Raw genomic sequence first — 27,567 nt, 5'->3', positions numbered from 1 at the left:
TAACATGTACGGACAGGTAATGATTTCCTGAGAAACCAGAGCTGGAAGCAGAGAAATGAAAGTAACTATTTACAGTAACAATAGTTACTTTTTTCTGAGGAAAAATGTCTAATATTGAGCTGCAGTATTTCATGAGAACTCTGCTGCCCAGAATGTTACATACCCTTCATTCTGCAAAACCGTACCACCCTGCTAAAGCAAATGAAGGCACAAAACACTTGCTAGGGATCACACCCGTGCCAAGTTGCAAACGGTAGATGTTCTGCTTATATTAAAAGAGAATATCTGACGTGTATTTTTGCCTTTTATTCACAGATAGCAAAAATTTCATTGTGATTTTAGGCAGAAAGACTTTAATCTAGAAACAAGCAAAACCAGTATTAGTGATGTTCATGACAAAGATGTTCTACAGCCTTTGCTGGGGTAAAGGTTGCTTGCAGGTTGAGAATGAAGCATTCCTGCTGGTGAAACTTCAGGCTAAAAGGCACTGATTTAGTCCCTTACAGTTACTCTGTAGCATGAACTTGTGGAAATGGCATGTACCAAAATTAACATCTGTGATTTTTTTGGGAACGTCTTGGGTGATGGCTGGGTAATGAGGAGAAGAATTTCTGGGTTTGTTAAGATAGCAGAGAATTTCTGAGGTTAAGTCATCTTTGACCTCATGAGATCTAGAGGATGTTTTTTTTTTTAGCACAAGAGCTTCCTCTGCTGGTTATTTTAAATAATACCTGTTACATTTTTGTCCTCAACATTGGCTGAGGGTTAAGCATTACTTTTGCATTTATATTCACATAGAGAAATTGTACTTCTGTATGCTGATTCTTTTTTTTCCCCCCTCATCCAGTGCTTGCAAGCGCTTGAGTTCTTACATGCCAACCAGGTCATCCACAGAGACATTAAGAGTGACAACGTGCTGCTAGGAATGGATGGATCAGTTAAACTAAGTGAGTACCAGAAAACTGTTTGTGTTCTGTTTTCCTTTTCCCAGTAAACTTTGCTTAAGAGAGTGTACATTGGTAGGAGGAGAGCTGACAGAGAAACTGAGGTGCGTTTTTATTGGATATGTGTAACAGGAGTTCATTCCATGTTATAAAGTGTTTAACTCGCAGGTGGCCAGCATTGAAACTCTAAGGGCCCTCAGACTAGGGTTGAGTCTTACTCCGGAAGGATGTTGAAGCAAGCCTGTTGCCACATGAATGTATTGGTAAATACAAAGTAACTGGCAATACAGTGAAGCCAAGATGCAAATGATCGCAAGAGAAGAGCGGCAGCTAGCTGCAGTTGCTTTGCTCATCTTTTCAGATTGCCATGACTTGCCTTTCATGTTTTGCCCTTTTCATTAGAAGGTCGCTAATGAGAAAACTGTATATTATTAACCATTTATATTGCAGTTTAGTCTTATGCTGCGCCTGTCCTGGGTCTCCTTTTCTGGGACTGAAAGTGTAATACACTTTCATTTATAAAATCATGAAATGACAAAAGAAACTACTTGCTTTTCAGGTAACTGCCATGCATGCATGAACTTGTAAGTCAGTTTCTGGTGTGTGTAAACGTGTGGCAATAGAAATATATGGAGAGCATGTAAAGTAGCGGTCAGGATTGTTGAGAGAGAGGGGCATTACCTGGCTTCCTGGTATATAGGAACATACAAAGCATCAAATGACCAAAGAGTTGAGGCATGGTGTTTTTACAGTTGGTTAGTAGTTTGAAAAGCCATGAAAATGCATCCCAGCAGTATTCCTTACTCAGGTGAAGGAGCGTGAGGAAAGATTATGAGCAACCTGGCTTGCTTAGCAGCATGGTTGGATGTGCTGTTGGATGCGCTGCTCAGTTGTGTAGGAGTTTGTTTTAAAGGCGTTATGTGTTTATGCACAAGTTGAATGGGTTCAGATGCTGATAAGTGAATAGTTAAAATAGAGGGTGTGGCAGGGACCACTTAGCTGGGGAAGGCTCAAAAATCAAAGAGCTGTCAATCCAAAGAGCATTGTGAACGGACAGGGTAGCAACCTGTGTAAAGAAGCACTGGCCCCAGGAGAGTGGGGGAAGACAAGGAGGGAGAGACAAGCAAAAAGAGGAGTTTAGCTATAAAATGTGCTATGTGAAGGGGAGGTATTGTAATTATTTTGTGTTGAGGCTAGCCCTTCTTTGGCCATGTGGTTATAGAGCTTGTACAAGTTGGTTAGGTGGATGGTAAAAGTTGCACTTTCTTCAAGCTCTTTTTTTTTTTTTTTCTGGCTTCTGGCAACAAGAACAGGAAGAGAGGACAACCTGTCTGTTACCTGAGCACTTTCTAGGGCTGTCTAGAGTTTAGATGGATGATGTGGTAATCTCTTTTAGAAGGAGACGGCATCTAGTGGAGGCTGTAATGCACGTGTCCTGCCCAGAAAGAGGACTGCTGTAAAGCTGCCCTCACCACTAGTTCCGTACCTATACTACTGCCTAAACTGAGATCTACATCTTGCATGTGTTTTCTTTCGTGGTGGGATGGTGCTGAAGGCCCTGTTGGTAGGTCACAAGATACACACTGCTGCTACTTCTCTAGTGTGTTTGTTGAAATAGGCGGTGCTTTGAGTTGGATATGACACCTCCCAAAAGGCCTGACTGGAAGAAATGCTGGCGAGAAACTTTGCAGCTTCTGTAGGTTTGCTTTTTTTCCAGGCAGCGCTTTAATAGTCGGGGTGGGGGTAGTTCTTTTGTTACACTGTCCTCTTGGTACAACTTAGCATTTCCAGAACTGTGGCTCTTTTGTCGGTACTGCTTGGCATAACACTTTCAAAATTGATTCAAAATTTAAAATTCTCTCTCTTTCTCTCTCTCTCTCTCAAACTTAGTGTCAATAATAAGGTAAAATCTGGTTCCTGCCTTAACTGTGTTCTTATTGATGCTTTACATGCCTGGGAAGTGGGAGTGCTGCAGCTGGATAAAGTAACATGATGGAACATGCATTGCTGCTGCACCTGAAGGCTATAGGAATAGGTGACTTTTCTTGTTTTCTTGAGTGTGGTTGTTCTCTTCAGTAGTTACCTTGTGGAAAGGTTTGTTTGTCTAGGTTCCTTCTGCTGAGTGGGGTAGCCTTGTTTCTATGTCTCTGTCAGCTGTAGTACCTGTATTTGATGGCCAAATTGCTGTGAAATGCTGAACTCAATAGCTGCAGAATTAAAACCTGTTTAGCAGGGCAGAAGCTATGGTTTATAGATTCATGTTTCTTCGTTCAGGCTGTATAACGTATTTGCTGTGCACAGAGGAGTTGCCTTTGGTGTTCTGCTTGATTTCTTGTTTTGGCTGCTACCAGTCTAGGAATATTGAAGGAAAGACTGGGCAAAATAGCATTCTTCTGCAGGATAATACTTATGTCCCTACTCCAGTGGACAAAAAGCTTTGCCTTCATTCAACAGAAGTCTGCCCTGCTTAAACACCTTAAGGTTTATACCCATTTTGCACACTCAAGTTCGTAATAAGGAGAATGTGGTGGGGAAGAAAGAAAAGTCCCCTCTCCCTCCCAAGCCCCTCAAGTGTGGAGGAGTATAATATATGTGTAGTAATAGAGAAGTCTTCTAGGAAGTCTGCTTACGTGGGATGCACTGACTTAACTTCTTTTTAAATTCTATTATCCTACAGCCGACTTTGGCTTCTGTGCTCAGATCACCCCAGAGCAGAGCAAGCGCAGCACTATGGTTGGAACTCCTTACTGGATGGCTCCTGAAGTGGTCACACGGAAAGCCTACGGCCCTAAAGTGGATATCTGGTCTCTGGGCATCATGGCTATTGAGATGGTAGAAGGAGAACCCCCGTACCTCAACGAAAACCCCCTGAGGGTAAGAAGTCCAGACACGGCTAGAACTGTTTGTGGGTGTTTACCATGTGAATATTTTAATGGACTCAGTGTGATTCTTGATAGCATTTACGCTAAAAAGAAAACAACCCCAAAAGATGACAAGCTTCAGTGGTGCAAGAAAATTCCTCCCAATAGAATGACAGCTGTCTTAAATGTGCACTCAGCAGTTCTTCTGTTCAGAAGACAAGTGAAGCACAGCAATTGTACCAGCTTGTAAACTGAAACAGTAGAATATGCATTCAGTCTTCTGTGCTAGTTTAGGGAAGGTAAATCCATTAGGTTCTGAAAAATGCTGTTTGTGTCAGTCTAATATTTTCTTTGCCAAGGTATGTAGATGTATCTCTGAAGTATCTGTTGCCAAAAGATTTTGAATGTTATTTTGCTACTAGCAAGAATAGGTCGCAGCTACCTATAACTGGCATTCTTAAAATTCTTCATCTCATCAGGGGGAGGCAAAGTAGACTGCAGAACCATTTATTGTCTAGACTAAGGAATTGCCTCTAGGCAAGTCAGTATGACATCTTTTAAAGACTTGGCTTGATGATACGATATTCCTCATTTTGTAGGCTTTGTATTTGATAGCAACTAATGGCACACCAGAGCTGCAGAACCCCGAGAAACTATCCCCAATATTCCGGGATTTCTTAAACCGGTGTTTGGAGATGGATGTTGAGAAAAGAGGATCAGCCAAAGAATTGTTACAGGTAAGAGTCAGCTTCTATCACAGCCTGAAATAGAGACCACTTGTAGGGTAAGCCTCTGATAAATGGTAAGGTAGACTTGACACCCTCTTCTGTTTTGTGTTTTCCCCTGAGGACTCCAGGGGAGAATAATTTGGGAGGAACCACAGTCATCAAAGATTGTACTTAACCTTTCTGATAGTAGTCTGTGCCGTTGTTCTGCCACTGTTAAATTATCCAGTAATTTTTGGATTTACTGTAAGAGAGCCATTGAAGTGAGCACAATAGGACTGAGGGAAGGCATTTGACCGGGGAGCCTCTTTGTGGTGAATTACTGGAAAGAGAAAGGCTGAGGCTCTTTTGGGAAGAGAAGGAATGATTAGCAGGCTACGGGTGCTATGAATTGTTGCGTTCTTTGAGTCTGTCCATTCAGGAGCTGTGCATTGGTAGTGTTTATGCTGCTTTATTTTTATGGAAAAGTGCTGTGTGGCTTATACAGGCTTTTTAAATGGTCTTTTACTAATTTACTGTGTTTCTCTCTTCCTTGGCAGCATCCCTTTTTGAAACTGGCCAAACCTCTGTCTAGCTTGACGCCACTGATCCTGGCAGCCAAAGAAGCAATGAAGAGTAACCGCTAACATTATTGCCACGGCCTCCATCTTTTTGTTTGTTTTTTACAAATCTTTATAATATATGAAATTGTTACACTTCTGGGGGGAGGGAGGAGATTTGCTGGGGGGGTGGGGAACATCTGCAAAAGGGAAGAAACTCTCATCCAGAAGACACCCAAAATAAATTGTGGTGACTCTAGTGATCCCTTTCTGGGGTCCAGAAGGAATTGAGGACTGAATTACTGGCCCTTCTGTTTTTTCTTTTTTTTTTTTTCTTCTTCTCCAGACAGCCCAGAAATGCCACTTATTGTGCCCAGGGTTTTAAGGGTTTTAATGACTTTGCTGTAACAGCTCCCGTTCATTGTACCCTTCTGGGTACTTTCAATACTTGAATGACCGATTCAAGCTTTCAGAGAGCAGCACTAATTTTACCTGCTGATCTCTTGCATTCTCCTCTTCCTCCCCTCTACCTGTTTACTTTTAAATCTCTCTAGTAAGCTCCCATATAACTAGATTCATGGCAAATGTGACAAATGTGAAGGTACATCTTGCCCCTCCTTCCCTTTACAGATTAGCTGTCACTGTACTGTAGAATTAACAACTTGTCTACTTAAGAAATCATAATATGTTGAGATGTATTTTGCTTTTTAAGACGAGTATGGAGAGAGGGGGAAGAGAAGTATTCAACTGTTTTTTCGTATGCCTGTGCTCTGTGGACTTTTAATCAAAGATGTGGCCTCTTTGTAGAAACCTCATGATTGGTCAAGTCTTTGGATGTCAGTTTTTGGATATGTAGGTAAGGGTCAGATACTTTATTTATGATCAAATGATCAACTATAGTCAGGGCAAGAAAACAGTTCCAGCTGTCTTCCTGTGTGCTCTTTTTTCCCATTAGACTTGCTGGCCAGACGCTTAAGGGATATTTTGCTTGGTGTGGTGGGTGGTTCAAAAACACGTATTGTATCTGTTCTCTGACTTTGGCTTTGGAAGTTATGCTGGTGCCTTTGACTTTTTTATTTTACATTTCCCTTCTTTGTATCAAATACATTTTTGTATATGTTGTAATTTTTTTCCCCAAGCAAATAATGCATCAACCTATGGTGTTGTCAGAATTTAAGTATTAGAGCTATTTTTTCCAGTTTTGTATGTGCTCTATTTGTATTAATGAAATCAAAACAAGTAATCAGATATGAGGACACTGAATACGCAGGAGGTTTTTTTAATATAGATCGAAGAGAAGAGTGTGAACACTTGGAAATGCCAAAGCGCTGTTCTGAGAAGACGGAGGCTGAGAAGGGAGAACAGTGCCTTCAGACATCGATGGGGCTCATTTGGCTGGCTAGTTGGAGGCTGAAGAGACTTGATGTGTCACACTGATCCTTCCTCACTGAAAACACGCCAGCCAGAGTGGCTGAAGTTGAACATTCAATGCAAGAAAAAGTGCCTCCTTCTGAGGGACAGTGAGCGACTTCAGTGGTTGATTTCTTGGAGTGTTAATGGGGCAAGTGTAAAAGAGTCTGTGCCCCCTGGCTACTTTCGGCGCTGCAGTCTATGCATTTCAACTTCCCAAACAGTTTAATGAAGAACTAACTGTAGTTACAATGTGCCAAATGATTCTGTGAAAGAGTAACCCATTACTTTACTGGGATTTTATCACTTTCCCAGTGGGCAGGACCTGGGATGGACAGGCTTGCTGGGTATTGACAGAGGACCCCAAATAAAATTTACGCACACTTTTACAAACATTGCTGGCAAAAGATAGAAATCCTTTTCAGATAATGTCAGTGTTCGTGTAATGATAGAAATAACTGCGCTGGGGACTGGTAGCCAAGGTATGACAAAACTAACTTCCAGCTGAGAGCAGCTGGAACTCAGCCAGAACTGCTGAGCCTGTTTGTGCTTTTGAGGGGAGAGGGGAAGCACGACCAGGGTCCCAAAATGCCTGGTGTAACTCATCAGCTTCTAGGAAGTGGCTTTGTGCCAACAAGATGCCTTACTGTGCAGGGAACTGCAGTGCCACGCACGGTTCAGTTTGTGTTCTGCTCTTGTGTGGTAGGCGCCCAAGTAAATGACGCTAGCTACAACATCAGAGGACAAAATCCCTCTAGCTGTAAGTGGGAGAATAGCTACAGTTTAAAATTCAAGGTAGTGTCTCATTTCAGGCAAATAAATAAATCTAGATGCATTTCCCAGGCAAAAGGTCTAGCAAGGCACAGACACTGTAACACTGTAATGATAGTGCCCCTGGTTTGAATGCGTCTGGCTTCCTGATCAAATGAAGTAGCAAGGAGGCTTGGCTGAGGAAAAGAAAACTGTCTTACTGATGATTCCCTCGGTCCATTGCTGGCAATGGACTTTGTGAAACTCCTCGTGCTAGAGTTAAGGTGGGAGCTTTTCTTTTTCTTTCTTTTTTTTTTTTTTGATGGCACAGACTAGGCAGTAAGATAACTTGTGATAAATTTAGATTTTTTTAAATAGAAAAACATGAAATCATAAGTAATTTTAACTTATTAGTTCACTTTTATTGATGAATGAGAATGGTTTTAAACTTATATTATGAAATTTGTCCCATTTAGTGTACTTAGGAGACGGTTTCCAAGCTTACAGTCATCCTAGCAAACAGGACGTAGCCCGATCCAGGAGTTTTACAAAACATGTCTCAGTGCTTGCTGTGTGACCCAGAACTGTGTTTAGCTCTGCAGTTTTGAAGTGTACGTCTCCCCAGCCCCACGCAGCAGTGGTGTTAAAGGGTGATGTTTCTTGCCACCTGCTGCCAGCAGCTGGGGTCAGAGATGAGCTGGATAGTGACTGAGCTGGCAGAGAAGGAAAGCTTCGAGGAGGTTGCCATGCCGTACTTTTGTGTCTTAGTGGGTTGGGCATTGCTTTTCTAACAATGTCAGCTCTGTGTGTCTGCAAAATTAAAAAAAAACAAAACAAAAAAAAAAAGGCCACATTTTTTTTCCCTGGAGGGAGCAGATGAGCATTTTTAAGACTTGCTGCTGCTCAGCTTCTCTAGGGTAGACCAATAGTGAATAGCTGGAGTTTGAGCAGATGCTGGGAAGGAAGGGATTGCTTCTGAAAGTGCTGGGATTCCCATACGTCTCGCTCGCCCAGGTGCCAGCATAAGATCCTGAACTGGATTTTAATCCAGCCTGCAGGCAATACGTATGGAGCGTAACGTCCTGTGGTGTGACTGGTTGCGTGTACGGGGCTGGGTAGCTCGTGCTTGGCATGCATGTATGCAGGGAATGTTTGACTCCTGGGATTTTTGTTATCATGGAATAAATTGGATTTCTCATTGAAAGCAACCGTGGCACTGGGAACGTGCCCTTTGACCTGCCTGGGTGTTAGCAAGGTGTGCTGTGGGCTTCCCCACCTCTCAGACGCGGGAGGCCCAGGAGGTGCGGGCAGAGCAGTTGCAGGATGCTGGGCTCCCTTGTCAGAGGGGGTGGGGGTGGCTGGGGGCAGTAAGAAAAACTGTTAAAGGTCTTTTCAGCTGGCGTTGAATAAGTGTCTCTGGTCTGTTTTCCCTCTGTCCCTCACACTGTTGGTGGAAATGGAAGTGGGTGCAAGCTTTCTTTTTATTTTTTTTTTAACTGTCTTCAGATTTTAATGTTGCCTTTTGTGTAATTTAATCCCATTATGTTATTTAATTGTTACTGCAATATTAACTACTGTATTTGTTGACTTTGTTTAATAACTGTTCTTTCAGGGCTAGAAATAAACTTCTAAAAAACATTTTTTCATCCCCTTCCCCGTCATGAGTTTATGCCTTCTGGGACAAGAGTAGCTGAAAAGAGTAAATGTGTAGATATGTCTTAATGAGATCAGCAAAATGTATTTTTATCGTTAAGCTTCTTATGAATGCTTTACGATGGATATCATTTCATGCTGCACTTGCCCCTCCCGTTTCTTTTCAAATTTGATACTCATCAGTCTCCGTACCGACCTCGTGTGATGGCCACAAGCTTCCCTTGCCACCGCACGCTGCTGACAGTCAGTTACGCCTCCAGAGCACCGGTGGGGCAGAGCACGTCTGGAGCACCCTCTTCTTACCCATCATCATAGCGAGATCCTGTGCTGTTTTGTGAAGGGAGCAAAGCAGCAGCCTCTCAAAGACCAGCCTCGTTCATCTCAGTTGTCTTTCACCACGCACTCGCCTTAAGGTAGCGTTTTGTTAGGGAGGGAGGGACCGGTGGACCAGTAAGCGGTGCTCGTGGCAGTAAGCTGCACTCGTGGTCGGTGACCTTTCCAAACAGGACTGTTTGACTGTGAATATCGTCCAGAATCCTGCATGTATAAACGTGGCGGTGCAGGGAGCGAGCTGTCCTGCCTGTTGGGAAGAGGTGACTCCAGCTTCAGCACTGTCCCCGCTGATCAGCGTTTGACCAAGCCAAGCGCAGGAGCTGGGTGTCAGCAGCTCACCTGGGATTTGGGGTGAGAAGGATGGCGGCCGTTGGCAGGCTGTGGACACTTGCTCATGCTTTTCATCGGAACTACGAAAGTGCCGTGACGTGTGGGCATTGCGGTCTGGTTAAAGGAAAGGACACCACAATGAATTTACCTTGGGGTTAAGGTTGGTTCAGGCGAAATCCAGATGAAGTTTCTGGCCTGGTTGTCAAGGACTCAGGTTGTGCCTTTCCCATGTGTAACTGGAAAATCATCTCTTCCCTTTTCTTGCATGTTGTACGAGCCTTGCTCATACTGCTGACAAGAAGAAATGAAGAAACCTCTCTTCTTCAAAAGCCTTTTCTACCAGATGTAAGAATGTCACTTTGCACGAAGCACTCTCTCTTCAGGTTAATTAACTTGTTGAAGCATCTTTGTCTTATATCTAACTGACCCTTTCTGCCTTTAAACTGATGTTCTCTAGCACTGCCTTTAAGTGATATTTGCATTTAATTTACGGGGGAAAAAGCTGTCAAGAGGAGGGAGAAGGTGTTTAGTGGAACCTGGATATTGGCACTTGTGTTGCTTCAAGGTGAGCGGGGTTTTGGCTTAGTTATGGTTTGCAGAGCTGAGCACAATTATTTGGACTGTGCCAGCAACAGCAGGTTAAATGAAGAGTGGCTGAAAAGGGTCACTTTGAACTAGTTTTTGCTGTAGTACGTGAAGAAGAGGTTTCAGTGTGATTCGTGTGGCTCATGTGCAAGCACAGCAGTTGTCTGCAGATGCCTGCTCCCAGGGGCTTGGACAGCTGCATTTTTTCCTTTTTTTTAAGCTTGCGTTTTGCTGTGAAGATTGTTTTTAGTAAAAATAGCTGTATTGGTCAGCCCTGACAGTATCTTATGTTCCTCTCGCATGTAGGAGAGAGGTATGTGAGGCTGTGTTAAGCTCAGCTAAATTCTTGACGTTGCTCTCAGCTGTGCAGAAGAAGCAGGTTTTTCTAAGGTCTTTTTCCTTTCCCCTGCTTTGAAGTCCAGACTAACAGAAACTTTTTTTTTTTTTTTTTTTTTTGAGGGAAAATGCAAACAGGTGAGAGCAGTGAATTTCTAATATTTCCGTCTGCAGTCTGCTGTGAGGGGGGAGAGCAGTGGTGATGCAGCTTTCCCTTTCCGCAGTGGTGGTATTGCTTTTCTCCTCTCCTGTCCGCCGGCTGGAAGCCGGCTGCTTGCGTGTCTGTCACTGTCATCGCTTAACCCGCTAATCAGAGCCCTAAGCAACTGCCTCCAGCCCCTTTCTCAAGCCTGGGCTGTGTGTCACACAATTGCAGGATGTGCCGTGGCCGTGATGGCAGGCAGCGGATGGGAAACAGGTTTAGAAGACCTCTGAGCTGCTGCTTGTAAGCACAACTCTTTAAACGCTTGAAAAGGAGAAGGGGAAAATCCTTCCTGCAGGAGGGAAGGAAGAGATGTTTGGATATCTTCCAGTTTTACCGCGGCTGGTGCAATGTTTTCCGTGCCAGAGCTTTCTGGAGGAAGGGGACAAGAATGTGCTTGCTTTTTAGGCCTCGATGCGTGGCAGCTTTCTCCTGTAACAGCAGCTAGAAATGTTCTCGTGTGAGAGGGTTTTTTGTTGATCTGGGTGAGTTCTCTGCCTCTCTGTGCTGACTTTCCACTGAGCCAAAAATAGGAAGTTTGAGCCTTAAAGCATGTTTCATCTTCCTGTGTTTGGGCAAGGTTGTTTGCTCATTGAGGGTAAAGGTGCACACTTGTCCTGTCTTCTGAAATGGGTTAAAAGATGTAAAATGGTGATGCATTTTGAGGCAGGCTAGCCAAATCAGGGCAGCCTTGCTGGGAAGGGCTCAGACAGGCTGTTCGCAGCAGGGTCTCTCCCTTCTCGTGCTTTCCAAGGTTTCCAAAAGAAGTGCCCCCTGCTGCCCTCCTAAACCCCCCTTGGGTGGGCACCTGGGGAAGGAAACGACAAGGGGAACGCGGACCAAAGAGCCCTGCTATGGGAAGAGATGCTGAGTTTGCCCATGACCACCTCAGACATCTCCAGGATGCCTTTCCCAAAACTTTCTGCTGCGGTGGGGGCTCTGAGGGGCGGCTCCGATGCCTTGGAAGCTCACGCTCCTGTCTCAGAGCTGCTGTTCCCTCTGTAGGGTGACAGCAATTCTGTCACTGCCGGTGGAGCTGGGAGAGATCCCGTCCCTCCCATGTGTGTTACCAGCAGAAGGGGACAAGATGTCACCGCCAGTGAAATGCCACCGGCAGGCAAGTGTGGGGTTAGTGCCGGCAGCGAGCAAGGAGCGGTGTTACGGGGGACAAGGACGGGGAAGCGTGTGCAAGCCAGGCTTTTGTGCTGGCTAAGGAAAGGCTTTGCTGTGCCCCTGGGTTATTTCTGAGCGTGGGCAAGGTGCTGGGAAAGGGTAAAGCCTCCCTTAAAAAGAGGTGCGGGGAAACGATGGAGTCAGCTGCGCTCCAGGTCTCAGTTAAAAGTAGGGAGTCGGGGAATAAATAAGGTTTTATTCCGTTTTCTCATTTTCAGAAGCAACCCTAAAAAAATAGCCTGGAAGAAGGACTGAGGCAGGAGCCAGGGGGTGTACAGCACCCCCAAACTGCCCTCAAAGCCCTGTAGTCCTGGGCCACGGTGCAGGGCAGCATCCCAGGCGCTGGGTGAACGCGTGGCAGAGCCGGGTGCCGGAGCGAGAGGCAGGGTTTGAAGCGATCCTCGCACAGTGGCGTTGCAGGGAGGTGGGCAAAATGTGAGGAGGGCAGCTCATGTGTGCAGGTCTCAAGGTAGGAAGGCAACGAGAGTTTTTTCTTCCTCTTGGAAGAGCTCGTTCCCATGCTTCCTGCAGCTCTCAGGGGCTGCACGTGCAGTGTTTCCCAAGGACCTGCCACCGGGCAGGTGCCTGTTGGGCTGTGCCACGTTTGCTTTCGCACGACGTTATAAAACAGAGGTGCAGAAGCTTTCTCTGCTCATTCCTGGAGGCCAAAAGCCACGTGGCTCAGTCTCTCCCTCGGGGGGCTGTCACTATGGCTGGCCTGAACGTTTCCATCGCCTTTTTTCTCCTGGTTGTCAGCATGTGCGAGATGCTCAGGCGGCTTTCCAAGAGGCTGCTGTCTCCTGGGGCGTACTGCTGCCTTGCTGGGGAGCTGACTGGGTCGCTGCAGCTCTGCTCGAGCTGCCTGGAGCTGAGGATGCTGCTAGAGATTGGCCCGTGGGGTGGTGGCTTTGGCCCTGATGTGGTCTTCACGCTGCTCTTTCTCCTCTTCATGGTTCACGCCGCCTCCTTGGATGGAGCGTCTGCCAACCCCACTGTCTCTCTCCAGGAGTTCCTGCTCCTCGAATCCGGCCCCACAGCCACTGCTGCCAAGCTGCTGGCCCAGGCTGTGGGCGTGGGGACAGGCTGGGCCATCACCAAGCTCTACTGGTCCTGGGAACTCACCCAGCTCCACCTCATCCAGAACTTGATCGCCTCCGAGTGCAGCTCCTCCATCCGCACCTCGCTGTACCACGGGGCCTTCGTGGAGGGTGCCTGCTCTTTCCTCTTCCACCTTGTGCTTCTCAGGTTGCGGCGGAGCCGTGCTGCGTACCGGGCGCCTGCCCTGGCAGCCACCGTCACCTTCCTGACCTATGCAGGTGAGCAGCACCCCTGGTTTCTCCACAACACCCTTTGAGAGGGAAGAACAATCCCTTTTCCCTCCTCTAGGGCTTGAGTTGAGAGAGGACGACTAGCAGAAGGCTTGTTTTCTACTTTTGGGCAGGTGTTCGTTTTGGTGTGAGGACAGCAGTTCAGGGCACCTAGGCAGCGGGTGAAACGTTGGTGTTTGTGTGGGGAGCAGCAGCGTGGTCCTCGAGTGTCCCTTTGGTCTTGCACTGAGCTCTTCTTGCCTGGGGTGATGTGTGTGTGACTTACCAGGGTGCCCTGATTCTGAGGGATGAGGCTGCAGGCGTAGGTGCCTGTCCCTAGGAGATGACTGAGGCTGATGATGGCCCTGCTTCCTCCCCATGCAGCCGTGATGACCACAGGGGCTTTCTTCAACCCTGCCCTGGCCGTGGCCACCACCTTTGCCTGCGCAGGGAGCAGCCTGCAGGACTACGTCCAGGTGTACTGGCTGGGGCCCCTCGCAGGTGAGATGTCCCGGGGGCAGCGGGCGTTTCTCCGCATCCGCTGCAAGGCAGAAATGCTGGGCGCAGCCCCAGCTCCTCCCGGCAAAGGGCTGAAGTGGGACAGAACTTGGCTTACCACCCTTTCGGGTCAAAACAAGCCTCGCATGGTGAGGATGCGATGGTTAAGTTCTCCGTGAAGTAGTAAAGCCAGGGCTTTCTGGGTGCTGTCATGGGGGACTTTGGCACTGAGCTGCCTCTTGGTGATGGGAAAGGTTGTGGTGAGGGCCTGAAAACCACTGCTCAGCCCCGGGCAGGGTGGAGAGGCTCCCCGTATGGAGCACGCTGAGCGGGTACGTGCTCTCGTTGCAGGGATGCTCACTGCCCTCTTGCTGCACCAAGGCAACATCCCAAGACTCTTCCAAAAAAACCTGCTTTACGGACAGAAGAGCAAATACAAGATACCCAAGGCAAGGCTGGCACACGCGGAGGGCGGAGAAGAGCGGCGGAAGGGGAAGGGCGAGAAGAGCAACCCTGCACCTCGCGCCTGAGCCCGTGCATCCTGGCGCTGCTGCCCCCGGCCGCTCTGCTTGGCCAGTGCTGCGTGCACCGCTGGGAGCCGTGGGGTGGCAATAGGGGTGCGCAGGGTGCCCGTGGTTAGCAGATGTGGCACTGGTACGTGTTGGGGTGTGGGGGTGCAAGTGGGGTCCCCCCGCCAGACCCAGCCCTGGGCTGCTCTCCGTGGCTATGTGAAGTACCTCTAAGGAAACGAGGCGCTGTGACGTGAAATAAATGTGGTTGGCGTTGAGGTGAGTGGTGTCCTTCCTGCCAGAGCGCAGCTGACTGAGCAGAAATGAAAGAAATCTGCTCGTCTGCCTGCGTTTTGGGGGGAATTCCCTTCTGTGCTGGGCTGGATGTGACCGCTGGGGTCTGAGACAATCCCACCCCGTCCCCGAAGTTGGTGCTGCCAATCCCTGCATTTTGCAGCAGTCAGCTCTGCAGGGACTCGGTGGGCATGATGCTCCTGACCTGCTCCGAGCTGAGCACCGTGGCTTTTCGGAGCCTGCCTGGATCCTGCCTAATTTGTCTGAGATGCAAATGGTGAGTAAAGAAGCGGTGCCCCACTGCAGTGACAGTGACAGATGCCAGTTTGGTACCTGGGTGTGTGGTGTCCCCTCCCCTCCTGATGGAAACCAAAGCCTTCAAGGCTCCGTGTCCCTGGCCAATTGGATTTGGGAAGCTCAGATCCTTTACCAGTTTTTTTTCTTTTTTCTTCCTTAACCTCTTTTGGCTTGGAAATCATGCTGAAAATGGGGCCTCCTTGTCTAATTTGCAAAGTTTCTCTGTTTTGGCCAAGATGAGAAATACCATTTGACTCGGGGGTCATTTCAGAGCCCAGAGCAAAGCCACCAAGGCTCGGAGGAGGATCTGAGGGGTGAGGGTGATCTCTGTTTACCCACATTGATTCTCTGGCTCTGCTTTTGATTTGAGGCTAAATGTAGGATATGAAATATAAGGCTGACTACCCCACCATGACTAATTCCGATCTCCCCCCCCACCCCGGGCAGTGCAGGGAGCATTCCCGCAGCCACTCAAACTGGAGGGCTGGGATGGCTGGAGCAGAGGTGCTCGTGCACCCGCAGCCTGGCACCGCAGTACCGCTGCAAGCCCCGGGGCAGGGTGCCAGCCCTATAAAGGCACTGAGCAAGTGCAGCATCCGATGGGGACATGTAACCAAGGAGCTGGGGGGAAAAAAGCTTCTTCTTCTTTTTTTTTTTTTTTTTTTTTTTTTTTCTCCCCAAGGAGGTGTCTGTTTGTTGGGCTGCTGGGGGAGATCAGTGACTGGGCAGAGTGATGTAATTAAGGTGAATTTAACAGGAGTGGCGGTGAACATTGTTGTTTTTAATTAAGAGGCTGTTTTTCCAGTGCAGTAGCATTGAGGCGTAACGGAGGAGAGCTGCAGCTGGACAGACAGAAGCATTCCCGAGCTGTAAATCAAGCTCGGCAGCACTGATTTACAGCTCGACCCTGTGCCAGCTCTGGCTGCAGCCCGTGCTTTGCCTCCCCGCTCTGTGGGGCAGTGACGGGGCTCCTCGTGGTGCTTTCACATGGATGCTGGCATTGAATTCCTGCCGAGCAGCACTGGTGAGATGGGACAAGTGTCCCTGGCACCCACCCTGTGGCAGGGAGCTGTGGCTTCACCTGCTGGGCCAAGCGTCGTGGGACGGGGAGCTGGGCTGCGTCAGCCCTGTGCTGAGCTGAGCCGCAGCCTCTGGGCACCCTCCCCAGTCCCCTGCATTGCCACCTCCAGGAACTACCCCAGGAGAGTTGGGGACAGGCCCTGGGACCCACTGCCACGGGTCCTGCTCTGCAGCAGCAGGTTTTTGCATGGTCCTGCCTGCATGGAGGTGGCCAGGGCCTCCAGCAGGTCTCGTCCCACCTAGGCTGACCACGGGGCAGGAGCAGCCCCAGAGGCCCAGGGAGCGAGCACCCAGCCGTCCTCAGTGATGGGAACTGGAGAACCAGGCCTGGAAAGGGGGCAGGGTGGCTCAGTTTTGGGTGCCCTCCAGCCTGTGCCGCAAGACGCTGCCCTGCTGCATGCCCTGCTGAGAGGGGACGAGCTGGGGGGGCTGCTGGGGGGGCTTCTGGGGAAACTGCTTCTTGTAGAGAGCGGTGCTGTACTGCAGCTCCGGGGTCACCAGCCGCCGGCACATGGTCTCCGTCTCCTTGTCCAAGCCCTGCTTGAGGTTATAGCCCAGGATTTTGGCATTGCCGTGCTGCAGCGGCCGCAGGGAGGAGTCCTTGATGTCCTTAGGGCCCACGCTGCCCATCCCTTGCAGGCAGGTCCTTGCCAGCTCCGCCTGCCTCTCCCGAAGCACCTTCACCTCCCGCCGCATGCGCTCCCTTCCGATGTCTCGGTCGATCCTTTCCCAGAAGGTCCTGTTGAAGTGGGTGTAGATTTCCCAGTCCAGCTTGTTCCAGTCCTTTATCTTCTCCACAATGGCTCCCGAGAGCGGCGACCTGGTGCTGCTGTCCCTGCTGTTGAGCGGGAAGGACACGACGCTGTCCAGGTCCCAGCACAGCGTCTCCTTCAGCAGCACCATGGACTCGTCAAAGTACTCAGAGATGAGGAGCAAGTCGAAGGACGCCTCGATGGCCTTCACCATGAGGTGCACCCGCTTGGCTGAGACCTCTCCATCGGGGTTGAAGCCAAAGTCGAAGGTCATGAGGTTCCTGGCGTAGTGGCTGTCACTGGCTGTGGGGTTGTAGTAGAGGTAGGGCTGGCTGAGGAACTCCTCCAGGCTGCGGGCGCGGGAGAACGCCGAGGTGCCCTTGTAGTACACGAAGGAAGACTCCATGAGCTGCACGGGGTTCCTCAGGATGGAGAAGTAGATGGCTGTGCTGGGCACCACTTTCTGCACCTGCAGAGGGGGGGGAAGGAGGTTTAAAAGTGGGGCAGAGCGAAGGGACCTGCTTGCTCACAGTCCTGTGCTGGAAAACAGGAACACTCGCTCAGGATAGAGCTGAGGGGGCACTGAGGGAGGTCTCAGGGTGCAGCTCCTCCATCAGCCACGTGGGGAGCCCCAGGAAAGGTGTAAAGGTGCCCACGCAGCTGCTGGTCCATCTGGCTAGGGCCAAGGTATGTCACGGTCCTGTCCCTTGCCTTTCCCCCACATCCATACCTGGTGCCCAGGAGGGAGGATGCTGGGCACGGCTGGCCTGAGCTCTTGTCCTCCTGCAGCTGGTCCTGTCCAGGGAGCAAGATGTCCTCTGGGGACCCACCAGACAAGAATGAGAGGACAGTTGTTGTCTGCTGCAGGCACTGTCCCCTGGCTTGGACCCAGTTCACAGCACAATGATTCACCAAACCTGCCTACAGAAGCTTCCAGGAGGTGCACATAACATGCAGGGCCCCGGGGGGCAACATCCTCTCTCTCTTTACCTTTGTCTCTGAACACTTCTGTGCTTTACCAGTGTCCCACCCCGCTCCCTCTCCCAAGGCATGGAGGCTCTGCCCCTTACCTCTGGCTGCAGGAAGCGCATGTGGTGGCAGAGGATGTTGAATTGGGGAGGCCTCCCCGGGGAGAAGCCCTGCACGAACCTCGCCATGAAGTGCTGCGGGTAGAAGAGCTGGTGGCCACCCTTCAGGGGGAAGGCGAAGGAGAGGTTGTGCGTCTCACCGAAGCGGAAGAGGATGTTCATGACGGTGCTGCTGGCACTCTTGTGGACTTTCAGGAAGACGATGTTGGTCTTGGGTTCGCACATCTCCTGAGAGAAGACTCTTTCCACCTGAGGGATGCCCCTGAGGGCCATCTCATTATCTGTGGAGACTTCTGTCCAGCTGGGGAGCAATTCTCTCTCCAGGTCTGTCCTGTAAAAGTCACCTACCTGCGGGACTTGAGCTGAACTTAGCACAGTGTGCTTAAGTGAGCTGTCCCACAGTTGGCCAGGAAAACCCAGGGACTGAGGCTGAGGCTGGCTCTGCAGTGTCACTTGTGATGTCTGGGGTGACGTTGTTCCCTCGTGCTGCTCTGCGATGACACCGTTGGCAAAGATAACTCCTTTGCTGCTGCCACCACCATCAACAGCATCTCCTGGAGCTGTGGAGGTACTTCCAGGAAGACCCGGGAATATTTCCCCTTTGGTTGCTTTTCTGGTGCTGGGGAGGTGGGTTTTCAGCTTTGGGGGTGAAAAGTAGGCTTTCATCTTCTTGCTGCTCTCCACAGGCTGCCAAGTCCAGTGCCCCTCTTGTCTGTCCAGAGTGCTCTCCTGCGGCGTCACCTGCCCCAAGTACAAGTGCATCTGGAAAACATCTTGTGCGTTCCTAGTGGAAGAGGGTTCCAGCATGGCCTTCCTCTGCCTGTAAGGGCGATCCTCCTTCCTCAGCAGGCCAGGGGCACGGAGGACATAGTTAGGGCCCTCCTGGCCGTGGTCTGTGGTCCGCTGCAGGGCGCGCTCCAGCTCACACGGGCAGTTTCTGTAAGAGGGAGGAGGTGGGCTGGCAGCGAGAGGTGCAGGGCTCATTTTGGGGGCACAGTGTGCTGCTGGGCCCAGCTGGGGAAAACAACCCGCTGCTCTGTCTTATCTGGGGGGTGGCACTGCTGCTGGGTGCTGGTCTTGGCTGCTTGGTGCTGCCACACTGCCAGGTCGGGGTGGGTGCAACGGCAGCGCAATAATGCCCCTGCGCTGCTGGAGGAAAGGAGCAAAGCAAGGGAAGGCAAGAAGAGAGAAGGGCATGGAGCCTGGAGGAGATGAAGGGGAGCTGGTGGGTGTCCCTGAACTGGGAACATGCTGAAGAGCTGCTGGGGGACCGGGGTGGGCTGGAGGAACAGACCAGAAGGAACCCCACGAGATGCGGCGAGGACGAAGGCCTGGTCCTGCCCCAGGAGGGACGAGCCCCAGCACAATGCAGGCTGGGGAGCGGCTCTGCTGGAAAGGCCGCGAGGCTCTGGGCAGGGAGAGGCTGAGCAGGAGCCAGCATCTGCCCAGGCAGCAGAGATGCCAACAGCATCCCTGGAGCACAGAGGGGTTGGGGAGGTGATTGCTGGCCTCTGTCATCTCCATCCTGGGAGGGGTTTGAGGCTGGCCTGTTTTGACGGAGATCTGAGCAGGGTGCAGGGGTTGGATGGGGTAGCCCCAGCGGGGACCTCTCCCTCCCGAATTTCTGAGGAGGACATTGCAGGGTGGTGTTAAGGAGGGTGGCTTTGGGCCTGTAACGACTGCCAGTGAGGGCCCAGAGGATGAAGTGCAGGCTTGCCATCCTGCTGGGGACATACCTGGAAGGCTGCAGCTTCTCCACAACTTGAAATGAGACCAGGAGAAGGATGAGGAGGCTGAAGGAGACCCAGAGCCGACCTGGCTGGCACCTGTATATTGCCTTCAGTTTCCTGCAAGGAAGCAGACGTTTCAGACCATTCACTGCATTGAGTGGGTAAAAGAAATGTGCAGGGCACAAGGCAGAGGGGAAAGAGGCCTTGAGACTTCCACAGCGATCATGGCTCCTGCCAGAAATTAGTCTTGTCTTTTATCTTTTTTTAAGGCAAGGTCACTTTTCTGTGGGTGGAAGAGGTGCTGGAGCAGCGATAACCAATGAACCTCAGCAGCTGTGCTTGAGCAGTGGAGCCTGGTGGAAATTTCCAGTCGGGACCCAGATATCGCACCCAAAAGTAAACAGTGATAACCGCGGAGTCGCCTGGCTGCTCGGGGACGCCTTGCGGCACGGTCCCGCCACCGGCTTCGGCAGCAGGAGGGGGCACCGCTTGCGTTCATCCTGCCCCATGTGTCTGGGAGATATCTGGGTGCTCTCTCTATAAACAAAGACAAGGAACCCTGGCTTCTGAAGTCAGCCCTGCTAAAAAACGAAGGGACCCTGCTGCAGGAACCAGCTGTCCCACAGAGCGGAGCAGTCGGGGGCTATGCTGGCTGGAAAAGGGTTTGGCTTGCCTCTGGCTTCTGGTGATTACTAGCTGAGGATGCATCGCTGTGTAACGGGGGCTGTTTTTTTACCAGGAATCTGGTTAAATCCTCTGTTGTGGACCCCTCTGGGGAAGGAACCTGGCCTGCAAGCCCCAGGCACCTGCTTGCAGCCTCCCAGGGAGGGGTGGGCAGGGGCAGTTTTGTGGAGCAAAACGGAGGTCTCTGAGTAGCAAGGAGGATGGGGAACAGACATTTGTGCAGTCTGCTCAGAAGCCACCCTCTAATGTGTATTAAGGATTCCTTTATCGAGTAGGCAGTTTTGGACAAGGGGGCCTGGAACCGCACAAGCCTGCTTGTCCTAGGGCTGCTTCACCTCTGTGGTGTTATATCATGGAATCACAGAATGGTTTGGGTTGGGAAGGACCTTAAAACTCATCCAATTCCAACCCCCTTCCATGGCAGGGCCCCCTCCCACCAGCCCAGGCAGCCCCCAGCCCCATCCAGCCTGGCCTTGGGCACTGCCAGGGATGAGGCACCCACAGCTTGTCTGGGCAACCTGTGCCAATGCCTCACTGCTCTACCCATTTTAGTTGATTTAGATTAAATACTGGGAAGAAATCCCCTGCTTTGGGCAGTCCTGCCACCTGGAAGAAGTATGTTGGGCATCATTCCTACTTGAGGAGCTGGCAATGGCATGGACACATGGTATTTGTAGTGGTCACGTGCATCCGTTGGTACTGGTGAGGAATGTGGGCTTGCTGTTGAAAACTGGATTCATTCCAGAAAAATGCAGTGCTATGACCGTAGTTTGCTTGTTACAACAGTACTTTTGGTGGTTGTGCGCTGGTTGTCAGCCGGTCCATGAAGGATCTGGGTCCCTTTGCTCTGAGCTTGCTGCCTCTTGGGAGAAGACTGTGTGTTGGCCAAGCAGCTGGTCCCCCACGTGTGGGCTGGTTGGACACACGTGGATCGAGGAGCACACAGGGAAGAACGAGGATCTGTGGCAGCACTGAAGTTGACACTGAAGAATGCCACAAGTTGCACTGGTGGCAGCAAAACCAGGACAAAATAGCCCACACAGAGTGAGAAGCCTTTGAGGGCTGCAGCAGTTGGACCATTCACGGCTGGACCTTTATAAGGCTCCTCTGCTTTCCACGGGTACATCCCTCACAGCCTTCTGTCTTCTTGGTTCAATGTGACAGGATGAGATCGGGGTGCCAGTGCCTTGGGACTGTGTTAAATACTTGGGACCAAGGCCTGGGAAGTTGGGGGCTGGATCTGCAGCCCTCATGGTTCAGGGACTGCATCGTGCCCTCTCCAGAAGTGATTCAGCAGGGTGCAAAGCTGGATGCAGCTGGGTTTGGTTCTCAGTGGCAGAGCCACAGCAGCTGAATCCTACCATGTTGGTGCAATGGATTTCATCAAAAAACAATCTGTTGGTTATTTATTTGTTGGGGGAGAGCTGCCTAGTTGTGTTTTCTGGCTGGGCATGGGTGCCTGGAAGCGGTGCCGCAGACAAGTCTTGGGTGAGCTCAGCGGTGGAAAGCGGCTTCATTGATTTGCTGTGGTCAGATATGCTCCGGGCAGCGAGTGGTGTTGCACGGGGAATCAATACACAAGTGGTAGCTCAGGCCCTCTGAGCAGCGTGTGGAGCCCCTTCCTTCACCTACTGCCTGCCTGTGCCAGTGCCCAAACTACCCTCAAAAGAGGGGAAAGCCCTCCCCAAGCCCTCTGCCGCAGCTCGGCATGCAGAAGCAGGGCTGCAATGCCTCAGGTTCTGTAGACACATGGGATACGGCTGTTCTGCCCTGAAACGCTCTCCCCCAGCGCAAGGATGACCCGTGGGCACTGTGGCCAAGTCCAGCCTTGTCCTTTGCTGCCCCTCATCCATCCTCTCCAAAAACAGAGCCTCTGGAAGAGTGCACCTGGCACCGGGTGCATTCATTGGGTTTGCCGCATACAAGGCTGGCACAGAGCCACGTTTCTACTCCAGGTCTGCTCCGTGGGTGAGCGTGCAGAGCTGAGAGTGCTGAGCCCTTGCCTGGGACAAAGCAGGAGGGATCAGCATCCTTCTTGCCTCGCTGAGGTTGCTGCTGCTGCTCTTCCTTTGCAGCATCAGGCCTAACAGAAGATGCTGGTCTCCACGCGGGAGAAATGCTGTGCTCAGAGCCTCTGGAAGAGAGAGCTCCACTGCCCCAAACCTCCCTGCGTTTATGCAGAGCAGAAATGCTGCTCTGCACATTCCCATCATCACTTCAACCTCCACAGAGAGACCTGCAAGGACACGACTGCTGGGTAGAGTGCAACTCGTATTTAGGGAAGCAGCACTGTGATTAGAAGATAAAATTCCACTTACATGGTCAGGTACCTCCTGAACTTCAGCATGGTGAGCTGGATCCTTGGCTGAGGAACAGCGGGTGCTCGCCGTCAGGTCAGCACGGAGACTGGGAGAGCAAACACGCAGGGCCTGGCTTGTGTGTCTGCGTCCGGTGGCCCCTCCCTGGGCGCCTTCCCCCTGGTGCCCTGTTCTCCAGCGCCTGCCCCCAGGGAGCGACGGGGCTCCGTGAGCAGCGAGTTTACGCAGCCAGCCTGGAACCCGTGCTCACAGCCCCGCTGCTCTCCTTGGGCTCGCCCCTGGCTGCTGATGCTCTGTTCTGGCCCATCCTGTGCCGCTCTTTTGGGGGTCAGTCTTTGGCCCTTCTTTTCCCGTCTTGAATGCTTATTTTTGACAACGCTGGGTGGTTTGACCATGAGTGCTGGACCCCTGTAGTGCCATGGTCTTCAGGTCTGTGCCGTGGGGACAGCCGTGCAGAGCAGGTTGTGTCTGTGTGGCGTGGAGCTTGTCCTGCTCAGCCCTGCTTCAGGCTGGCTCCCGTATTCTCCCAAGCCAGTGAGCCCTCGCCCTGCTGCGCTGGGACTGCACTGTGCTGGGCTGACCGGGGCACCCCTGCTTGGAAGCCCGTTGTCCTTCCCAGAACCGGTGGAAATAGTGTCTCTGCGTCACCTCCTCAGTGGCTGGGGGACAGCACAAGGCAAAGGAGAGCTGGGAGGCTGTCCTCCATGATGGGGGTCCACAGGCGGTCCTTCCCCAGGGTCTCCTCCCTCTTCAGCAGCTTTTCCTCCCCATCCTTCCCCTTCAAGCTCACCCCGGTGTCCCGCACACCATCACCAAGGCCACAGCCCCCTTGTGTGAGCAGGGGAACCTGAGCCTGGGCAGCAGGACCATGTGCTTCTCCTATTTGGCCACCGAAGGCACCTGGGGCGGTGGTGGGGATGGAGAGGGTGGCTGTGAGGTGCACCGTGAGTGCTGCTGGCCCAGGCTGCGTGATGCCCCTCGGCAGGACCAGGCTCCCCGGGTGCCTCCTGGTGCTGATGGGGAGGACGCAGGCTCTGTGCGTTTCCCCTTCACCTGTGCCTGTGTGTCTCAGGGAATGGGTAGGAGGCAGCTATGCCTATCTGAGGTCCCTTCCAGCCAAGACCTCGTTCTTTAGGGACAGAAGGGCCCAGCTTCCTCCCTTCCCCCTCGCGGGCAGGGAGGCAGCCGCTCACCTCTCCCTGGCACAGGCAGGCGCTGCCTCTCCCTGTCCACCTCATCGAAACCACAAGTTTACCATAGGGCTGCTGCGCTCCCCACCCATCCTGTGCTCCTGCTATCTGCCAAGGCCGGCAGCTTATCTCGGAGCCTGGGGCTGGGTGAGAGCCGTGGGCTAGCTCAGCAGTTGTGTGAATCAGCCCCCCTTCTGCTGTTGGGAGGTCTGGATGGAGGGATAGTTCTTCTCCCTGTTCCTGCCCTCTGCACAGCTGTGCCTCGTGCAAGTTGAGATGGATAGGGCTGTGCAAGCAACCCCAGGCAGGACCCTGGGAGAGATCCCATTGCTGCGGGGACAGGGTGCCCTTTCCCAGGAGCATCCATGCAGGCAGACTGGCAATGAGGGGCACGTGGAGACATAGGGGTGTCCAGCTTTGATCCTGTTCCTGTTTTCTTCTTCCTGGATTGTCAACCATGGGATTTGCTCAGCTCAGTTGTTTCCCTATGGACAAACCTATTTGTCCATGGGGACCTCCTGGGAGCTCCGGTTTTGGTCTGTGACCCTGAGGTCAGAACCTCTCTGCTGCTGTGCAGCCCCTTTCCTGGTCATGGCTTCATGCATCTGGGGAAGAGAAACTCAAAAGCAAAGGTGTCTGCCCATGCTGGGGTCTGGTGGCATGGAGCACTGCGTGCTCTCACACGCCTGCACACTTTTTGGGTTGGAGGCCACATCTATGGGGCTTCAGCTGCTCTAATGGATGGTGCGGGGCTGTTCCTGCTGCCTTGGGATGGGACCCCAGAGGCACCCCATTGAGGCTGTTTGGAGCGTGGCCCTGGGCAGGATGGGGGCTCAGTTTGCAGACCAGCATCTGAAGACCTTGGTGGAGATGGCCGCCCTCAGAGGTTACACCAGTGATCCCTCCTCTCCCACAGGTGCTAGAGTAGAGGTCAGGATATGAATGAGGAGGCTGGAGGAGAGAGGAGCTGGCTGTGAGCAGTGCCAGGAGGGTGACAATGAAAACATCGTCAAAGGGCTTCCAGGTGCTCTGAGCATGGGCAAACGAGTCTTGGGATTGCATCTCTTGGGAAGTGAAAGGTGCCCTTGGAGGAGGGATTGGGCTTGTACTCCCACCCTGGCATGAATAGAGAGACCCCAGCTTGCCTGAAGCTGCCCAGGACCTCACCATGCTCAGGTGATGGCTGCTGGGCTTCTCCCCAGGTTGTGGAGCAGGCTGCACCTGCGTTTGGAAAGCCGGTATCTCTGGGCCGTTTGCTGGCTTGCTCCTAGGGCTGGGGTGAGCAGCGACACTTGGGAAGGTGCCCCCTGCTCTGGTGAGGAGAAGAGGGGTCCCACAACTGGGATTCCCACCTAGCAAGGACTGCGGGACCGTCAGTGAGGGCACCCCACAAGCCTTCTGATGTTGCATGAAAGTCTGCCGTGCGTCATTAATACCTAACAAGGCACTACCTGCATCCTCTTCAAACAAACAGCCGAGCTCTGAAAGGACCTTTTGATTTTCTCCAGGCCTGGGTTTTATCAAGTGCCAATGACCAATCTTTCTCTCCTTCCCCTTCGCAATGAGGCCAGCGAGTTAAGGAGGGTGCGGTTTCACGATACGGCGAAGCCCAGCTAGCAGCAGGCACTGCTCCTCCTGCCTCCATCTCCCTTCTGCCTGCCTGGCCCCAGCGATCCTTGTCCAGAATGAAAAACCCCTGCAGCACTGGGGTTTGCTGGCGTGGTTCTGTTGGCCTTCACAGCTGGGTGCAGAAGCGTGCGGCCAGTGCGCTGCGTGGTGTGAGGGAGGGCACGGAGGTTTGCGGGGCCATGAGGCTCACCACAACGCCAGCTAGCTTCCCGTGAGAGCTGGATGCTGAGGTGGGGCCCTGAAAGCAAGGAGGGGGAGGAAAAGGCCACCACAGCTCTGTGAGACGGTGTTTTCCTTGTCTAACACAGACAGGGTGGACGCCCTGGCACGTGCTGGCAGCAGGGATGCAGCTGCAGCCTGGCGAGTAGCAGCAGCGAGGGAGGTGTCTGTAGGGAGAGTCTCTGTAGAGACGTTGCGATGGTTCCTTGCAAACAAGCACTGTTGGTTGCCTAACACAGGCCTCTCCTGCGTGGTGTTTTTACCTCCTGAACCAGACGGGAGTGTCTAGCTGTTAATGAAGCAATGGCAGTAGCAGTGGTGGGATGGTTCCCAAGGAAAAAAGCGTGAGTAGTGCTGCAAACCATGACCAACCTAGTCAGGCAGATGTCTGGGACATCCCAGGTTGGCCAGAAAGAGTTGGGATAAGAACTTTGCAAGCGGAGGTCAGGGCAGCCCTGGGGGTTTCCTGGGATGGAGGTGGCCCACAGAGATTTCCTTAGCAGGGGATGGGGAGTGATGGAGCTCCTGGTGGAAATGGCTCCTTATTTTAAAGTCAAAGCAGAAGATCTGCAAAATAAATGAAAACCTCTTTGTGTCTAAAAGAAGCAGCCAGTGCTCCTTGGATTCTCTGAGGAGGGAAAAGCGACACCAGAGTGCCACAGAACAGCCGTACCCAGGGTTAAAATTCTCCTAGGAAGGGCCAGGCGTAAAAAATATTTATGGTCTCATGCTGGAGGAACCTGGAAGCCCTCCTGGCTGTGCCATAGAACCACAGAATGTCCCAAGTTGGAAGGGACCCCTCAGGATCACCGAGCCCAACTCCTGCCAGCTCCCTGTCACCGCACGCTCCCACCAGGACAGCCTTGAACGCGCCTCTGCCTCCCGGTTTGGGTTTCTCGTCCCACAGTTTTCCCTTGTCCCGCTGCCTCCTCCTGCCCTGCGAGAATGGGGAGAAACTTCGGGGAGGGGAGGGGGGTTGGAAAACGAGATTTCCCGCCAACAACAAACTCTTTGTGCAGCTTTGTTTGCTTTTCAGGCCAGTTTCCAGACAGACCTATGCATGAAACGGCCCGTGATAATTTCTACATGACTTTCCCCAGGGGACCCAGCACACTGTGTTATCAGCAACGTGCAAGTTTGCTTTCCGAATCATTCTGAAATCTATCACCCGTGGGGCCTCCCCTTCCATTCCTGGGCAGCCGCCGTTTCATCAGTGCCTACTTAAACGTGTATTTATTTGAAGGTGCACTCTTTGGAGTGAGTGAGGCATCCTCTTTTAATTAGTTTGTATTAACTTCAGCAGCTCTCTCGGGAAAATTAAGTCAGTCCGCGCTGCGGTGAAGTGCCCATCGATACTCCTTCCCTCCAAAAGGGTGCTGAGGGCCAAAGGCAGCCAACACGCCAGGCTGGGAAGTGGACGCGGGGCTGTGTGGCGGGGTATAGGGACAGGTCATGCTCTTGTGAGCGTCTTCCCAACTTGCTGGTGTGAAGGGCCGAGCAGAGGGGATAAAGCAGGGCCTGGGCAGCCGTCAGCCAGAGCTCCGCTTCGGTGCAAAGGCTGCCCAGCAGCTGGATGTGCTCAGGTCGTGGTGAGCAGCACGCTGCTGCTTCTGGCTCTACGTTCTTCGGCTTGCGTTAGGACTTTGGCCCTAACAGTTCTCTTATTTGTTCTTTAATCTTGGTTACCTTATCAAAAGCCTTTGAACAACGAAATACATCTCCACTCACCTTGCGAACAGGCAAAGCTGTTTCTTTTTGTTTGGTTTGGTTTCCTGGCCAGGGACCTCAGAGATTGGTGTGACCCCTCCCAGACCTGGTCTCTCTCTGGAAGCCCCTGAAGCCAGGAGCAGGCAGAGATGCCTGGGACGAGCTCGCCCTCCTCGGCCCCGCTCTTCCTCCCCGTGGCATTTGGCAGCATCCCGCCTCGCAGGGCCGCGGTGTGGGTTCACCCTGCGGGTTACACCCGGTGTCCTGCCCTGCGTGGTATGGAAAGAAAATAAAAAAAAAAAAAAAAAAAAGAAAGAAAAGAAAAACATACGGAGCATTGTTCCATTGGTGGCTTCAACCAGATCAACCAGAGCCTTGGAGGATCCGCGTATAACCTGGGAAAGGCCAAAGATGAGCAGGGAGA

The 27,567-nt window shown here is 51.9% G+C and overlaps 3 protein-coding genes across 3 annotated transcripts in view; 2 read left to right on the top strand and 1 right to left on the bottom strand.

The window, feature by feature from the left end:
• Positions 1-8,867, top strand: part of PAK2 (p21 (RAC1) activated kinase 2) — a 43,512-nt gene extending 34,645 nt beyond the window's left edge. Inside the window, exons 12-15 of the mRNA XM_035334280.1 lie at positions 848-947; positions 3,622-3,818; positions 4,405-4,542; positions 5,070-8,867. Of these exons, the coding sequence (XP_035190171.1) occupies positions 848-947; positions 3,622-3,818; positions 4,405-4,542; positions 5,070-5,156 (522 nt within the window). The 3' untranslated portion in view covers positions 5,157-8,867. The remainder of the gene's footprint in view (positions 1-847; positions 948-3,621; positions 3,819-4,404; positions 4,543-5,069) is intronic.
• Positions 8,868-11,663: 2,796 nt separating this feature from the next.
• LOC118171293 (aquaporin-12-like) lies at positions 11,664-14,192 on the top strand. The gene is made up of 3 exons (XM_035334282.1): positions 11,664-13,157; positions 13,533-13,649; positions 13,998-14,192. Exons 1-3 carry the CDS (start codon positions 12,293-12,295, stop codon positions 14,174-14,176), a joined length of 1,161 nt encoding a protein of 386 aa, XP_035190173.1. The 5' UTR covers positions 11,664-12,292; the 3' UTR covers positions 14,177-14,192.
• A 1,976-nt stretch (positions 14,193-16,168) lies between these two features.
• Positions 16,169-18,179, bottom strand: LOC118171175 (galactose-3-O-sulfotransferase 2-like). Its single transcript, XM_035334021.1, has 2 exons — positions 17,649-18,179; positions 16,169-17,047 (listed from the first exon to the last, which is right to left on the bottom strand). The coding sequence occupies exons 1-2, from the start codon at positions 17,937-17,939 to the stop codon at positions 16,175-16,177; spliced, it is 1,164 nt and encodes a 387-aa protein (XP_035189912.1). The 5' UTR covers positions 17,940-18,179; the 3' UTR covers positions 16,169-16,174.
• Between the last annotated feature and the right edge of the window lie 9,388 nt (positions 18,180-27,567).

This window comes from Oxyura jamaicensis, chromosome 9 (genome assembly GCF_011077185.1).
Source record: "Oxyura jamaicensis isolate SHBP4307 breed ruddy duck chromosome 9, BPBGC_Ojam_1.0, whole genome shotgun sequence".
Lineage (NCBI taxonomy): Eukaryota > Metazoa > Chordata > Aves > Anseriformes > Anatidae > Oxyura > Oxyura jamaicensis.
The sequence above is the reverse complement of the archived record's forward strand: the minus strand, read 5'-3'. Positions and strand labels throughout refer to the sequence as shown.